Here is an 18,448-nt window from a genome sequence, read left to right as displayed (position 1 = left end):
ATATAAGAATCAAAAATGAAATAAAACTGAATTATCAAGAGAAAAGAAGGGAAAAGGGGAAATATGATTCACTTATTCCCTTAACACTTCATCTTTTTGACCATGATTCATTATGGTAATAGATTGATTGAAGTTTGGGTTAGGTATTTCTCTGAGAGGATTGGGCATGGAGATTGGGAGATTGTGGATTTTGATAATATAAAAATTCGAAGTTCCTCAGTTCAGATATCTTCTCCGCTAATAGAACATTATGCATCATCCTCAAGTTGTGGAAATATGTGCCTGTGTTTATCTCATTGAGAACCATCTCAAGTATTTTTTTGTTATAATCAGACATAACTACAGTAGGCATAAAATAATCATATGTAACGCACCTGGATTTTTGTTTTGTAATTTTCCCCCTCAGCCTAAAACTAAATGTGACCCTTATGTACTTGAGCATGGAGATGAAGTGAAAATTGGAGAGACGGTGTTGTCCTTTCACATTCACCCTGGCAGTGACACCTGCGATGGCTGCGAACCAGGGCAGGTTAGAGCTCACCTTCGTCTTGATAAGAAAGATGAATCTCTTGGTATGTCAAACATATGTGGACATGATGACTTTTTAATTCACTGGAGTGTTCTAAAAAAGAATCAGTTGGCTAACAGCTTCATATCAAATTGATATAATGCTGTATTGAGATATATTTACATTTCAGTGAATATTATCAAATGAGACTGAGAAATGACATGTATTTGAAATTTGCTAATAGACCTAGGCTAATAGATTATGATTGTAGTTGATTTTTCTATGTAGTAATTTAGTTGTGCTGTTGCAGCATTAGGTTACTGTCTCACCAGGAGATAATCATTAGCTCTGTTTTTGCTAATGTAGTTTAGTATACTTTTGAAGCAGCACTGCAATGGTAGCTAAATGTCCTTCAAAAGAGTAATTGTGACATAATTACGTAATATAAAGATTGGTTTCCTTTTAACATCTATTTATTGATATGAAAAAGTCATCCACAGTTTAACTCTGTCATATAATAGTATCATAGAAAATAATAGCCAACGTATTAAGAATTATTGGTTGACATGTTTGCTTTCCTACTTACATTTTCCGTTGCTGTATCACCTGTGTGTATACCATTATTTACTATAGTAAATAACACTGTAGGAGTGTGCTACCTTGCTTTAAGCCTATTCATCTAAGGCTTTGAAGTTTAAATAGATACTTTGAACTAGTGAGAACTAATTTTTTTCACATCAGTATTTCCCCTAAATACCAACTCTGCATGGTCTTTGTATATATTTTCTTTTCTGATACTAGATTATGAAAATAAGTATTATTTTACAATATACAATTATACAAATTTACATTATACAATAACATGAATCTTGGGTTCTGTGATTTTTCTTTTGCACATGCCTTTGTTCCTTTGGAAAATTCACAATATTTCTGCATTTGGGATTCTATTACAGTAATCATATAAAAAAACTTACGCTGTTTGGTATTTCTTTCAGTATCTATACTGTAACATTCCTATAATCTTTGGGTTTTGGTTTATTTTCCAAGTAGATTTAGTTATCAAAATGCTGAAAGGACATCATCATAACACAAGATTTTTTTATATTAACATTTATTGGAACTTTTGATCAATCTGCAGATGGGCTACTAATACTATTAGTGTTTTATTATTAAATAAGAGTATTAATTTTATATAACATCTATCAGATTGAGTTTTCCTTTTAAAATCAAACTCTTTCCTTTTAGTTGGTCCAACACTAAGCAAGGAGGAAAAAGAGTTGGAAAGGAGAAAAGAATTAAAGAAAATACGAGTAAAATATGGTTTGCAGGTAAGGATGTTAAATACTGTTACATGTGTTAAATTGTGCACCTGGTTTTGAGTACAAATGCCTTTAGATATGCATAGTCCATTTTATATATAAAAAGTTATTTAGAATGATTTTGAGATTTACTATGTGATTTCTTCCAGTTGTTTACTGTTGTCTCAAAAACTATGGAAGTTAGAGTAGAAAAATGATAATAATACTCTACATTAGAGTAGAAAAATGGTAATAATGCCCTAGCCATTTCTGGTTTTTGAAATTTGCATTAAAATGTTATCAATGAAGAACATCGTTGGAGCACTAAAGCTGCCGATTTCAAGACTCATTATAATCTATGTAATCAAGACAGTATAGTATTGGCATAAATAGGTCGATGGAACAGAATGATGAGTCCAGAAATAGATCCATATAGATAGGTCTATATATGTGTATGATTTCAACAAAGGTGTGGAGGCAATTTGGTGGAGGAAGGATGGTCTTTTTCAACAAACAGTGCTGGAACAATGGATTACCATATGCAAAAACAACAATAACAAAAGGGACTTTGATCCATACCTTATAACATACATAAAAATGAACTCACAATGGATCATAGAAATGAATTTAAAAGCTAAAACTATAAAATTTTTAAAGCAAACCTTTAAAAAGTAAAGTTAGGCAAAGATTTTTATCAGCACCACACTCTAAACAACTGAGCTAACTAGCTACCCCTAGGCAAAGATTTTTTAGATATCTAACATCAAAAGCATAACCCATAAAAGAACAGATTAATAAATTGCATTTCCTCCAAAACCTGTTCTTCTAAAGACACTGATGAGAGAATGAAAAGATAAGCCACAGACTGGGAAAAATATTTGCAAATCTTATGTCTGAAAAAATCGTATATCTTATATCTAGAATATATAATGAGCTCTCAAAACTCAGTAAGAAAACAACTCAATTAAAAAATGAGCAAAAGATTTGAATAGATGCTTCAAGCATATGTACAGATGGCAAATAAACACATGAAAAGATGTTCAGTATCAACAGTCATTAGGGAAATGCAAATTAAAACCAATTAAAAATACTGACCGTACCAAGTGTTGGTGGGCATATGGAGGAACTAGAATTCTCACGCGCTTCTGGTGAGAATATAAATGGTGTGATTGTTTTGGAAAAGAGTTTAGTAGTTTCTTTAAAATTTAAGTATACACCTATTGTCTGATTCACCATTTTGGCCCAAGAGAAAGGAAAGCATATGTTCCTATAAAGACTAGAAAACAAATGTTCATAGCAGCTTTTTTCCCAATAGTGAAAACTGGAAAAATTTATGTGTTCATCTGAATGGATAAACTATGGTGTGTCTATATGGTCAAATACGATTTAGCAATAAAAAAAGCATGAGCTATTGATAAGGTAACAATATGGACGAATCTCAATTATGCTGAATGAGAGAAGCCAGACAAAACGAGTACATAGTATATACTTCTATTTACATAAAATTCTAGGAAAGCAAACTAATACATGACAGAAAGGTCAGTGGTTGTTTGAATACCTCAGAGGAAGGATGCACAGGGAGGTCTGGAGGCATGGATTACAACAAAGGACAAGGATACTTTTGTGGGAGATAGATGTATTCATTACCTTGATTGTGGTGATGGTTCATAACTGTATACCTATCTCAAAAGTGTCTCAATTGTACACTTCATGTGTAATTTATTGTAGGATAATATACCTCAATAGGGCTGTTAAAAAATGTTACCATTTAATCCTACAAGTAGACCAGAAAGGTAATTAATATTTTCCGTTTACATTTGAGAAATTAAGCTAAGGATCACCCAGCTACTAAATGACAGAGCTAGATACAGAATCTAAGTCTTTAGTGTATTTGTCCAGTGCTTTTTACACTTCATGAAGAGGTGAGAAAAGATGCTGTCAAAATAATATATATTCTGCAAAACTGTATTGGTATTGTTACTGTTGTACTAAGGGAGAGAAATAATAGAAAAAATGTCAAGGGGCTAATTTGGGAGGAAAATAGGAGATATATAAGGAGAAAATAAAATGTTTTCTCAAAAGTTTTAACTCAATTTCTGTGTCTTCTGGGGGGAAAAACCACTAGGGTTAGTGATTGTTTTTTTTCTCTGATTAAAAACAAAATTAAGTAAAAATTTCTGTGGTACTTTGCTTGAATTGCTCTAGCAGCCTCTAGCATCTCTGTGGATGACTATTGTACTTTTTATATAAAGATCAGCAAGTAATAACAAAGGGTGCAGAGAAGCCTTCTCTGAAGCCCCAAGCTGAATTGATTACCTCCTTTTTTGTGTCACTGCCACATCTTACCTATACCTTTATTGTTGAACCAGCCATACCGTAGCATGCTAAAGATTATGTGTGTCTGCCCTCCAGGATTATAAATCTCTTCGCATTCCATCACCTAGTATGGAGCTTAACACACTGTTTACTCAGTAAATATTTGTTGAGTGACTGATTAATCATATAGATAGAACTATATTAAAGCAAAAAGCTATTATCATTGCCAGAGTAAAAGAGTACTTGCTTTTTATCCATTTTTTAAAAAGACTTTCTACATTTTTCTTTCCAAGGCACAGTGATCAAACTGTTTTAGGTCCTTTGGTACTTTCAGTTCCTTAGAGAAAAGGAGAAATAGATTTTATTTCCAACCCCAGTGGTTCTACATATTTTCCCCCCCTTCTTCTGCCTCCCGCCCTCCAACTTCCCCCATTCCAGTTCAAGTCGTTGTTTCTCAGTCTAGTTGTATAGGACACAGCTCCCTGGCCCATGCCCCCCCTACCCGCCCCCTGCAGGGCTGAGGCAGTTGGTCTCTGGCAGCCCAGCTCCAGGGAGAGCCGTTGTTCACAATCTTAGCCGTAGAGGGCGCAGCTCACTGGCCCATGTGGCAATCGAACTGGTGACCTCTGTATTAGGAGCCCGGTGCTCCAACCACCTGAACCACTGGGCAGGCCCCTACATATTTGTTTTGAATGCTGGTGGTTGACATGAGATAGGAGTATACAGCATTAAGTCAAAATATACTGTATTTCACTGTATTATTTTATGATTACATATTACAGTACATGTATGATTTATATTCTGTACAATTTGTGTTGTAATACAACTTGGAATAATATAAACATTTTAAAGAGCATGGAATAAAGATAGCATATTCAATAATATAACTGTCTTAATTTACATCGTGGCTTATTTTAATTCTTTAATAGACACCACATTGAACCATATTTGTTAAGTAATGCAAATATGCAGACATTTCATTTTTATTTATCAGCTTTGTTTTATCAACAAATATTTTGTGTTTATAAAGAATACAGACTACGAAGATGAAAAGGCATTGAAGAATCCAAAATATAAAGATAGAGCTGGGAAACGTAGGGAGCAGATTGGAAGTGAAGGAACTTTCCAAAGAGATGATGCTCCTGCATCTGTTCATTCGTAAGTATTAACTTTAATTGCTTGAAACAATTCTTTGTACCAAATCGTAAGATAATTTGATTTATAGGGCTATATAGTCTGATAGGTATCTTTTGAAAGAATGGTTCTGAACAAGATGGAAACATTACATCTATTTACATTTTCCTCTAATATTAGAATTCCATTATTCCCTAGAAAAATACTGAGCATATGTGTGAGTACACATACTTAAAAACACATATATATATGCAAAGCTGACATGCTAGCCACCCAACTGAGTGAGTATACTTTTATACAGTAGGTATCCAGAGGCACAAAATGTAATTTTGAGGCCTACAATGTGACCATATTTCTGCATTTAATCATAAATTAGCTATATGTTTTTTGCAGAATGTAAATTCTGGATTTAGTTAAAATTTAAATCTTTTCTGTGGAACTGACAACTCATTACAAAATTTTGACTAAATATCATACTTTATTGATTATAAGATATACTACCTGGATAGAGTTTTACAGTTATACATGCCAGCAGTTTTTCTTAATGCTACATAAAATAACAGCACATCTTATAATTTATGGAGTCAGATTTGATAAAATACAGTATTATGAATTAGATATACATACTGTATTTTGCCGTGTACAGTGCACTCCCATGTATAATGCACACCCATGGTTTTGGACGAAGCTTTCAGGGAAAAAAATCTTTCGTTTTAATTTTTTAATTCAAATTTTTATTTGTTTACATTTGGGTACTTGTTTTTTGTATTATAAAGGAGTTTTAGCATGTATTTTTTTAACATATTATGGTACAAGAAATTTTCTGTAACAGATAATTACAAAATACAAGAACAGATAACAAGGTACAAGAAATTTTATGTACCGGTAACAAATTTACAATATTTACGCATCATAAAAGGCCAAGAACTCTTCGTCGTTGCAAGTTTGTCGTAAGTTCAACAAAACCGATTATTGTATTCCAGGGTATTATTTTGCATACGTATATCGTTTTTGATTTCTGGAGTTACAGTTTTAACTCATAAGCATAAATAGGAGAATTAAAAACACTTATATAGAGGGGTGGCTGGTTAGCTCAGTTGGTTAGAGTGAGGTGCTCTTGACAACAAGGTTGCAGGTTCGGTCCCCACATGGGCGGCACCCTCAACTAGATTGAAACAACAGCTTGACTTGGAGCTGATGGGTCCTGGAAAAACACACTTAAATAAATAAAAGTTTAAAAGAAAAACAAAAAGCAAACACATAGATATGGAATTAGTACTACCCATGTATAATGTGCACCTTTCCCTCACAAATTTGGGCAAAAATGTGTGCATTATATGTGGCAAACTATGGTACTAAGCTACATGGCAAATATTTTAAAAATTTTAATAATTTTGAAATAATTACTGGAGAATATGAAGATTACATTAGAGTCAAATTAGAAGGCAGAAATAAAAAATGAAGTATATTGGTATGACATTGCTTGGTTAATTATTGAAGAGCTAATTTAACATATTTTTGTAGAACTGAAAAGACAATGTGATAGAACATAAAATTAAAATAACCTTAAATTATTGCAAAATGTAAAATAGAACAAATGCAAATAGTGAATGATAGGTTTTGTTTCATTTTATTTTAACTTTTTTATTGATGTTATGACATACACAGAAAAGTACACAAAGGTAAGTATTAACAGCCATATATTATATAATTAACACATTGTAAAATACATGTTTTTTGGTCAAGAAATAGGAAATTATCAGTAACCCCAGAAACCTACCCTACTAAATCACTATTATTCTTTCTTTTTCAACAGCAACAGATTATTTTCACTTATTTTTGAATTTGAAATTTACTAATTCATTATTTATTTTGCGTTTATATTTTTTTGGTCCAACATTATTTGGTTAGGTATATTTTATTTTCATTGCTGTGTAATATTCTCTTGTATGAATATGCCACAATTTATCCATTTTATCATTGATCTGGGACATCTGGGTTGTTTCTGATTTGTGGTTATTGTTAGATTTGCTGCAAAAACATTTTTGTACGTGTCTTATTTGTGCACCATGTACATGTTTTTCTGTTAAGTAGTGTATGTAGGATTAGAATTTATGTATCTTCAAATTTATTAGATAACGCCAGTTTTCTAAATTAGTTGTACCAATTATTTTTAATACTTTCATTTATTATAAATGTTACCTAAATGGTCTTTTAGAAGTCAACTGTCTTAATTTTCTTTAAAGTGAAATTACTGACAGCAACAAAGGTCGGAAGATGTTAGAGAAGATGGGTTGGAAGAAAGGAGAGGGCCTAGGGAAGGACGGTGGAGGAATGAAAACTCCGGTAAGACTTGTGCTTTCTTTCATTCTTTATTTTTACAGCAGGTATATTTACTGTCTATCTAATATGTGCCAGGCTTTGCCTTAGGTGCTAGGAGTATGGTAGCAAGCAAAAACAGACATGATTACTGCCTTTGTGGCATGGATGATTACTGAACATACATATAGAGATATAGAGAGATAGAGACATAGAGAGATAGAGACATAGAGAGATAGAGAGATATAGAGATAGATGTGCATTGTTTGATTTTGTTTTTAGGAAGCTTCTAAGAGTTTTTTCCTTCATTGAAGCTAGGATAGTAAGTGTTATTTTCTGTGTCTTTTAGTTGTATTTAATGACTTCCTTACTATTCCTGGTACTATTCCAGTGTTACTTTACAAACAAGCAGATTCTGTATTAGCTGGAAAATCTGTTTTGGGTTCAAGAATCAGAGCATGTAACAAATAAGCAATGGACAGAATAATACTTGAAAAATGATACAATGATTTAATTCTGCAATCCCATGGTTCATTGGGGTTTGGATGATCTTACAAAATAACATGACTAAAGAACTTTCTTGATAATTAGTTGGTACCTAAATAAATAATGAATGGATCACTGTGAGTTTAATGTAAATTTTCTCATTTTATTGAGATACGATGGGAAGAACTGAGTTTTATATAGTCAGACCTAGGTTAGAATATATGTTCTGTCACTTACTATTTGTGGGACTTAGGGCAAGTTTGGACTTCAGTTTTCATGTAAAAATGAGGATAATAAGAACTCTTGTTTAGGATGTAATGAAGATAAAGCCCCTAACATGATGCCTGTCAGACATTAGGTACTCAGCAGTTGGTAGCTTTTAATGGTTCTCGAAATAATGAGAAGTCCTCCCCTCCTTTTATGAAAATAAGCAAGAGTTTTTTTTATGACTCTTAATGTTTAACCTACCTGTTAACTTACTTAGGTGAGGCTAGGACAGTAGTTTAATTAAATCTCTTGCCTTTACTTTTGGTTAGAGTGGGATGACAGATTCTGCAGCATTTCAGTGAAATTTGGTGATTGCTATTTAAGGAATACTCTATTTTTTGTGGAGTCAGCTGTACTTATTGACAGGCAAGACAATGTAGAAAAATGAGTTTAAGTTCCATATATAATCTTGTATGTGTTCCTGTGTGTATTTGATGCATTTGACAGGTTTTTCTTGTGCATCAATCTTTCCTAAATCAAAGAATTATAGTTAAAATACTAAATTGGACGCAGCACATTTCAATGTGCTTTGACTGTACAGTAAGTCCTCTGCTCAACTTTTGGTAACAGATCCAGCTTCAGCTTCGGCGAGCACATGCAGGCTTGGGGACCGGCAAACCATCCTCAATTGAAGATGTTCACCTTCTCCAAAACAAGAGCAAAAAGAACTGGGAAAAAGCACGAGAGAGGTTTGCTGAAAACTTCCCAGAAACTAAACCTCAAAAAGATGCACCAGGGACCGTGCCTTGGGTCAAAGGGACTGTAGAGTGAAGGTCAGTCATAGTACACAATTCAATCTTTTTTATAAGAGAGTCTGGAAACTCTTTTATTTTATTGCAGAACTTTTCCCTTCAAAAGAGCCAGTGGCATGAGGGAACTGGATCACAATTTACCCCCTCATGATTTAGAAGTGTATAATAAAGTGTGGTTTGCAGCTTTTAAAAAAACATTTTTTAAAACTAATAAATAGTGACTGAGTCAAGTTATTTGGTGAGTGGATTCAAGTTCACAGGGCATGGATGAGCTTATCAAACTTTGTTATTTTATCTTGTCATTTACAAGACCAACATAAGTAACTAACCATATAGGTAAAATTCATATACCCACTAATGACTTAAATGTGCATTTGTCCTTGTTTCCATGTATTCATTATTGTAAGGTGTGCAACAAGAAAACATCACAAGTTTATAAAACCAATTATGACTATACACATTCTTGTTTCATGCCCTTTAGAACTTAGATAAAAATGTTGAGAAAACATGGGTAGTGGTGCATAAATTTTATTATCCTTGAACTAACGTAAGTAATATTATTGAAGAACTAATGAACATGATGTAGAAAATTAGTCTTTCATTGTTTTCTTCTGTGAAGAATCTGTTGACTTGTACTATGTATTAAGCATTTACCTTTGGTTTGTTTCATAGCTGAAATATTTAGATAATGAACAATTGAGTAAAATATTGAAATATTCAATGTGCTAGCATTTGTAATTTTGATAAATCCCATTGCTGGCAATGGAGTTGTGCCAGATAAATCTGATTTCTACTGCAGATTACCTAGCCAAGGCCTCAAACTCAAGATACATTTGAAAATGTCCTCACATGCAGAGTGATTCATTGAACATACTGGTCTGCTTTTAACTCACGACAAGCCAGAATTTTCCTTTTTAAATTGACAGAGCAATATAACAAAAGGAAAGCCTCAAATACTGGAGAACTGCAGTGCAGTGTTCTGCCTGCAGGTGTCGCTGCTCTTTGCCAGTTGTCACTATTGTCTGTTTGATTTTGCTCTCAGCTTTTTGCTGGGAAGTTAATGCTGGAACTGATCCTTTTCTGGCAGTGACTATAAGCTATAGCTCCCTCATCTACTGTAAAGAAAGATCTTCAAGATTTAGAACAGGAAAGGAAACTTCTGAAAAAAAATTAGACAGTAGGCAAGATAATTTAGAAAGAAAGGCTACCTGTTAGAATTTCTAGTCTAAATGGTACAGGGTACCCTTTAGAGAAAAGAGAGTGGAGAAAGAAAAAGAAATTTATTACTGAAGATGAGACATCTGACCAAATTGTCATGTCCCTGTAAGGCCTGAGCTGGGATAATCAGAGGTCCTAGAACTCCAGATCTGGATAAAGTATTTTTCTGTATCCTTCCTGGCCCTAACCCATGTATGTTAGACTTGGAGGCAACAGGAGTTTCCTGCATTATTTTATCCAAAATAGGAAAAATGATCTAAATGTGGTTTTGGTACTGGTGCTCTATATATAGGTAACAATATAGGACTCCCAAAGTTGACTTCGCTTCTGGTAGATCTTGCTCACTGGGTTAGTACACTGTCTGTTCCCATTTTTATTATTGGATTGCAGAAAACTTTTTTTCATTGTTTTCTTTTGTTAAGAAAATGGAAACTTGAAAATGGTGATAAAAATTGAAATATATGTGATATTTGCATTATTAAAACCCTTTGCAAATCTAAGGTCTCAGGGCTACACTATATAGTGGTTAAAGCACTGAATAATGTCTGGGTCTATTCCCAACTGTGAAATAAGAATAATATTTATCTCACATGTCTGTCTTGAATAGAAAATGAAAAAATGTATAGAAAAAGCACTTGGTAAACTGTAAAAGTAGTACAAATGTGAGCTTCTATTTATTTAGAAGCATAGATGTGAATTATGTACAGTTTGGATTACACATAAAATTGTTTTGTGTCAATGTTTTAAATTATAGTTTATTCACACAGTATAAATTTATTAATTTAATAGCCTTTAAGTGTGTGTTTTAAGTGAAGCTACAAGTTGTTGAATTTGAGAAACCTAACATCTTACATTTTTGCCAGAATACGAGAAGCTGGAAAAATTAAGAACAGAAGAAACCATCAGCATTAGAATAAAATAACAGAAATTGTTTTCTGGAATTAAATAGCCAGGAAGCATTTTTTCTCAGAGAGATTTTTTTTTCCTGCTTTTAAAACAATTTTTACTTCTGATGTTTCATTTCTATTCTAGTCATGAACTTAAGGAAAGTAATGGCTCACCCAAATCAAATACCTTCCCAGTTTTCATGTAAAGAGTATTTCTAATTTGGTACATTTTCAAATTGCAGGCAAAAGAAGATAGAAATCTCAAACAAGGGAAAGCAAGAAATGTCAGAGATTTTGTACAAAGGCCACCCTGTCAAGTTGCAGGACAGAGGGCTGTGCTTGGCAGGGAGCCAGGGAGGTATTTCTGGACCCAACCTGTAAAGGTGTTCTCAGCAACAGTTGAAAGTATTTTTCTCTATCATCTTATTCTAAATGTGCTTCTTATTTTTGTTTTTGTAGGGCGTCGCTTATGTCTGTGTTCTGAATCTTTGATTCAAAATACTTCATTTTACGTTTTTAGACTTGAACTTTGGAAATACATTTGGAGTCTTTCAAATGAGTTGGTGTTCGTGTGTGTGTGTCTATGCGTGTTAGCCCAGGCTTTCTCTCTGCCTTTCTGCTTTACTATTCTTAGTGTTGGCTTATGGCTTTGTAGTTGCAAAATGACGTTTGGTACTCCAGTCATCACATTTATGTCCAAAACAGAAAGAAAGGGGAAAGAGAGCAGTATTCATGTTAGTTCTCTTTTGTCAGGAAAGAAAAAGCTTGCTCAGAAGCTCTCACAGCAGACTTCTTCTTAGGGTCTAGCCAGAGCCTGATACCATGACTACCCATAGCTGCGAGGGAAGTTGAAAGGTGGGCAGCAGGATGCTCAGTTGACTTAAGCCAGCCATAAACCATCACTTGGGGCTGAACACGTTGCTGTTGTGACAGAATCAGGGTTCAGTGAGCAAGGCAGAAGGGGCATAGTGGGTACTGAATGGGCAGGTAACTGTCTGCCAGATAATCCAACTATCCATCAGTGGGGACTGGAGATTTAAATTGTGATAATACTTTGTCGCCCTTCAAATGAGTAAGATAGAACTATACCCTGATACAGAAGAATATTCTCACTACATTGCTGATTTAAAAAAACAGATTATAGAAAAGTATATATAGCACAGTCCCATTTCTTATAAAAAATATAAGGGTACAGATTGAATTGTTAATATTAATTACCCAAGGAGTGAATAGACTTTCCCTTTTTATTTTATAATTTCTGTGTTTGGACGTTGAAGCAGGTATAATTGTGTCGTTAACTATGTGTAGTTGTACACATTTATGGTAAGTAGGAATAGAACACCAGGAAATGGGGATGCCTTCAGGGCTCAACCCAGACATTTTCCTCACCTTCGTGTGCCCAGTTTCATTTGCCCTCTATACCCATGACTTCCAGGTTGTTTTAGCCAGGATATATACCCAACTCAAAATGACCATAAATGCAACTTACCCACGATTGAACCCAATAGTCTTCAAACCTGGTCTCTCCCAGTTTACTGTCTCAGCTGGCAGCACCCTCTAGCCAGTTGTGTAAGCCAGAAGCTAAGAGTCAGCCTCTAGTTCACTACCACCACCTTTTCTCCCCTAATTTCCAAAATATTAAATCAATTCATCGTCAGCCCTCACCTGGACTATTCCAGTAGTCTCCTAACTGGCCTCCCTGCAGTCACTCCTTCCTCCCTCCAGTCCATACTGCAGGTGTAGTATCTTCACAATTCCTATTTCATCATCTCCAATGGCTTCCCATTACTCTGAGGTCAGAAAACAAAACCCTAAGACCCTACCTGGTCTAGCCACTGCTAACTTCCAGTCCTGTTTTGTATCTCTCTCCCACTTGCTCTCTGGGCTCTGGCATGCTGGCCTCTTTTTCAGTTCCTCTCTCCTCCCAGGGCTGCCATGCCCTCTCACCCCAGGGCTGCCTCTATTCTGTTATGTCTGGAATGCTGTTCTTCCCCACTTTTATCTAGGTAACTGACATATTCTTTAGATCTCTGCTAGTTGATTCTTCTTCAGGCATGCCTCCCTTGTTCCCTAAATTATCTTTGATAAATTTTCTTGAAAATCCATATTGTATTTACACTCCTTATTTTGGTTCACAGTTCTATATTAATTAGTGTGACAAGTAGTATGATACTTGTCTAGTTAGATTCTTAAGGGCCATGTGGGCAAGACCTTGGTTTTTCTCACTATTGCATTCCTACTGCCTAGCACCGGGCTTGGCTTATACACTCACAGGCATAGTGGTGGAAGAGCAAGGTGGGTTTGGGGAACTGCAAGTGGCTTGCTAGGGATGGAGTTTTATGTGACTGAGGAAACATGGAAGGAACTGAGGCTACATAGAGGATGTAAAGCAGTGGCTTTCAAACCATTCTGACCACGATCCACAGTACGAAATACAATTTATTACCACAGTTTAGTACGTGAATGTCTGTGTGTGCATATGTAACAGGTTTTGTATATATACTAATACTTAGCCATTACTTCATGTAATGAAATGCACTCTTACTTTTTTTCCAAGTCACTGATTCCAACCACTAAATAGATTTCATAATTTACTAATGGGTTGTGTCCTGCAGTTAGAAAAACATTGATCTATAGTTTGGTTTTCAAACTGTTTGACAGAACCTGTGGCGTTGCCTTAGGAGCTGCAGCTGTGTATGTGTGTGCATGCTTGATGAGGGTGAAAGGGGTTAGCATGCCAAACTGGTGACTCCAGTTCTCATGCCGTTAACCAGAATACGTCTTCATCGATCTGGTTTTCAATTCAAGATTCCAGATAGATTCCATATGAACAAAGGTTTTCATTGCCTAAAGAGAAGGGTCTGGGGTGGAGTAGGGCAGGGAGCCACGTACCTATAGCCGTTCTACCATGTTGTGTTAAGAAATTTGGATTTTTTTTTTTTTTTTTTTAACAATGTGGAATTCCCTGAAGGATTTTAAGCAGGGAAGATTGCTTTATAATGGAATAACTGGCTGATTGAAGAGAGGTAGAGTGGAGGCTGGCAGGCTCCTTGAGGGCTTGTTCCATCTATCACATGTTTATTGAGAACCCACCAGGTGCTGTGCAGACCTGGGAAGGCAGGGACCTGGTTTGTTTTGTTCATAGCTGTGTCTTCAGTACCTGTGTCAGGATTGGATGCTAGGAGGTGCTCAGTAAGTGCTTGGTGGGATGGATGGCGTACACACTTGTGGTATGGCAGGCACTTCACATACATTGTCTTCTTTATTCCTGACAGTATTTCATGAATTAGAAAACTGAGGCTTAGAGAGATTTTTGTTTTGCTCAAGGTCAAAAAGCCTGTGTGACAGAACTGGGGTTTAAATCTTCATTCTTTTCATCCCAGTGGTTAAGAGCATCGGGTAAAGAGTCTCACTGTCCTGGGTTCAAATCACAGATCTGCCAGTCCTGACCTGAGTTTAAAAATGTATTTAAACATTTGTGCCTTAATGTCTTCATGGGTTTGTTGGGAAGTTTAAGTGAGATAATAAGGCCTGTGTGGCACTGAGTACAGTGTTTGGTGCATAATAACCCCTCCCATATTAGCAGTTATTAGTATTATTGCGCCATGCTACCAACACCAAGGGCGTGGCTGTCGTAGAATCCTGGAGTGGAGATGATGGGTATCGAAGCCAGGGCGGCTGGGGGATGAGGTGAGTAAGTGGATGGGCCATCTTCATTCCTCGAGGTGATGATGGGAGAAAGGTGTGGACAAGAAGACTAAGGAGCTGGATTTCTTCATGAGTATTGGAGCAGGAGCAGGGGCTTGGTAATGAGAAAGAGAGAAAGGGCAGAAGCAACTGTAGACGACCCTCGTCATCCTCAAAGAAGGGGTGGATTCTGCATGACTTTGGAAAAGGAAGTATCTGCAGAATGATAGAGAGATCTAGCAGGTCCACCCTGGTTCTCACTACCCTGTGGGAGCAGGGGAGCTGCAAGGAGAGCTCCAGGAAAAACTGGATTTCAGATACTCTTATATGAAGATCTTTGGACAGTGTGCATTCATTCAGCAGATAGCCATGAAGCGCTTTGTACAGGGCAGACACAGTTCTAAGCACTTGGGATGCAGCAGTAAACAAACCGGATAAAACTCCCTGCATTCTTGGGGTTTACATTTATTTTCTAGATAGTATTTGGTAGAAGGTAAAGTTCAAGTAGTCACATGAAGGCCTTGATAGTCCCCCAAAGAGTATTAATCCTAAATAGTTTTTTGTTCATTGAAAATTTCAAAAGCCAAAGTTCTTAGGGTGGAGGGGGAAATATCAATTTATTTATTTTTGTTGTTTTAATGTTTTCAGATCTGTTTCCAAACTAGACCTTTTTTTCGAATAATCTTATAAACTGCCTTCAAAAAAATTTTAGTCATGTTTTTGAGGGTTTGGGATATGTGGACAACAGTAAAACCTTACTGAGGCTGCTGCCCCTCATTTAATTATTTCCTCTAATTACCTGAGAGTAATAGTAACTCTGCCTGCTCAGACATTTGGGTTTTGTGGTTCTAAATCTGAACAATAGATCACTGAAGTACATTAGGAGAAAAAAAAAGCAACAGGAATCAGGTCACTGGAATCAGAGAACATGTAGATCAGAAAGTGCCTGGAGGCTGAGCAGCAGACAAGCTGGGGGAAGTTAATGTGAAGGGAGGCCAACAGCGTCTTCTGCTTGCCGAGAAAGAATGACTTCAGAAATTCTTCCAGCAAAGCTAGCTTTCTTCATCTGTGTGGAAATGCCATGTTATTTCAGTGCCCAGAAACCACAAGACACGGAGAAGTTAGTGGAATATTATTAAATGTATTTTAACATGTGACAATGTGTTACTTAGCTTCCAATTACTAGGAGATTTCAGAGGCCAGGAAGGTTGCCAGCTCATTCATTTGATCATTACTTATCTTGACCAAAGGCCCAGGAGAATATATACTGAAATAATAAAGCTTTCATTAGCATTTAATGCTTTTCCTTAAAGCCTTCATTTTAGCACTATGAAATCAGATTTCAGAGAATGTCATAATTAAGATTTTCATAAAAAGAAACATTTAAAACGATTTAAATATGTAATGACTCCCAGTACTACCTGAATTCATTCACATCATAAACCTACTAAAATGGGCTTTAATCTCTACTCTGACCATGCTACCTTTACTTAACCTTAATATACAACACTATCAAGGCCAATTTATGAGCCACGCAAAAATAATTATCATTGCTTTATTATAATCACACCTTATTATCAAGAAAAGTTAATCTGGTTAATCATCTACCATATTCACCAGACTGGGCTCTGAATAACTGGCAGCTCTTTTTAAAAATCAAATTTTTCCTGGAACGATGAATATTTGCCAACTTAAGGATGTTTTAAAGAATGTGCCAGCAACTGCAAGAACTACAAAAGAGGAGTTCTGGAAGTGTTTTAAGCATGGAAGTAGTTTTGCAATAACTGTATCTTCCAAGGTGACTAAAGGAAAAGTACTTAGATGGATCAGTTTTGATATATTTACTTGTGGTGAAATTATTTTGTAGTCACAAGTCATACTGAGTGTTGACTAGATTAACTCATTTGGCAAATCAAGTCTGAAATTTATGTTTTGATAAAAAAGTAGTTCTATCATGTAGGAAAATGACTTGGCAGAGCTTTGTGGCTTGTATGTAGGTGTTCTCAGGAATCATCCCAGAAAACATGCTCTTTCTGAGGTCCTTTCAGAATGGTTTTGAGCTCCCATTCAGATCCTTGCAGCACATTTAGTCCCATCCAAAATGTCCACAGAAACATTTGGTCCCTGCCAAAAGGTCCTTGATATTTGGTCCTGTAGCAGAATATCCATGGAGACATTTGGCCCACACCAACCCATCTACTTAACCCCATGTGCTATGTACGAGCGTATGACCAGCTAGGCTACTGAGACAAGGGTTATTGGCAATATAGCCACCACACACAATTGGGCCAACAAAACACGATAGTATTTTTTATATGTTATTAACTCTGTGTAAATAAACATTATGGGCTATTTGAACCCAGGGATGTTTTCTAAGCGTGGACATTTTGACAGGACCAAATATCAAAGACCCTTTGGCATGAACCAGATATACTCATGGATGTTTTTGATAGGACTAAATTGCAATGACCTTTGGATGTGAGCCACGTATTTTCATGGACATTTTGAACAGGACCAAATGTACATTAATCATTCAGATAAGAGAAAAAGAAGTCATTGTTACTGAGTAAAATAAGACCAGGATATTATTATATTATATTACATATTATATTAGACCCGGTCTTATAGTAAAATAAGACTGGGTCTTATATTGATTTTTGCTCCAAAAGATGCATTAGAGCTGATTGTCCGGCTAGGTCTTATTTTTGGGGAAACAGTAGCTGTGTGATCCTCAGCAGTTCATTTCACCTTGTTGAAATGTGGGATCTTCATTTGTGAAACATGGACATTTATACCTGGCCTGCCTACAGGGTGTTCTGAGTACAAAAGGAGTATAGTACAGGGGAGCGTGCTGGTAGTGAAGCTAAGAGTAGCTCAGTACTATGGAAGAAGAAACTTGGTACACTATTTTTAATAGTAAACATACATAGGTGGTTTTCAACATTTTCTTCTAAATCTGCAGTTAACAAGAAAATACAATGAAAGCGAGCAACTGATTCACTCAAAGGTGGATATGTGTTTTGCTGTATTTCATGTAATAACATAATCGAGTCAAAGGGGACCTTAATGATCACCTCATCCATTTTCCCAACAAAGGAGCAGATTCAGGTTGTAGAAAGGTAGAGAAGTTGAAACCTTTAGAAAAGAATTCCTTGATGAGTCCACGGCAACAAAACAAAACAAAAGCCCAGTGTTTCTGAATCTCTTCAGAAACATTGAAGACTCGAAACCTTAGAAACCCAGCCCAAACCAAGCTAAATCCTTCTCTTCTTCGGCCGCAAAGATGACAACTTAGTTGCCTAAAGGGCCCTGGCTGTTTCAAGCTTGGTCATTACCCTCTTTATCCATACTCCCTTCTCCCTGCCAAATTTCAACTTAAGGAAGCGACTGATCACTTTACATCGTAGTAGTTCAGGAGTTGGGTTCAGGGCAGTCCAGCCGTTCACCGTGCTAGTGCAATGCATGCGTTGCTCTCAGAGGCAGCACCTGTGCTGCTATTAGCAAATCCAGGTACAAAAATCAGGGAAGCCTTACTGATACAGGTGGGGTGTATTACTGTCAGCCACCACTAGTGAC

At 36.0% G+C, this 18,448-nt stretch overlaps 1 protein-coding gene across 3 annotated transcripts in view; it reads left to right on the top strand.

Moving 5' to 3' along the window:
- Positions 1-11,744, top strand: part of AGGF1 (angiogenic factor with G-patch and FHA domains 1) — a 32,182-nt gene extending 20,438 nt beyond the window's left edge. For 2 of the 3 annotated variants that reach the window (XM_019728154.2, XM_074328809.1), the window contains exons 10-14: positions 407-572; positions 1,754-1,836; positions 5,153-5,280; positions 7,503-7,602; positions 8,899-9,310. In XM_019728154.2, coding sequence (XP_019583713.1) covers positions 407-572; positions 1,754-1,836; positions 5,153-5,280; positions 7,503-7,602; positions 8,899-9,099 — 678 coding nt within the window. In that variant the 3' untranslated portion in view covers positions 9,100-9,310. Of the gene's footprint in view, positions 1-406; positions 573-1,753; positions 1,837-5,152; positions 5,281-7,502; positions 7,603-8,898 lie in introns of all 3 variants that reach the window. The other variant, XM_019728152.2, reaches the window with a different exon arrangement.
- Positions 11,745-18,448: the final 6,704 nt, after the last annotated feature.

Source organism: Rhinolophus sinicus, linkage group LG03 (assembly GCF_036562045.2).
Source record: "Rhinolophus sinicus isolate RSC01 linkage group LG03, ASM3656204v1, whole genome shotgun sequence".
Taxonomy (NCBI): Eukaryota; Metazoa; Chordata; class Mammalia; order Chiroptera; family Rhinolophidae; genus Rhinolophus; species Rhinolophus sinicus.
Note: the sequence above shows the minus strand (reverse complement) of the source record. Positions and strands in the feature narration are given on the sequence as shown.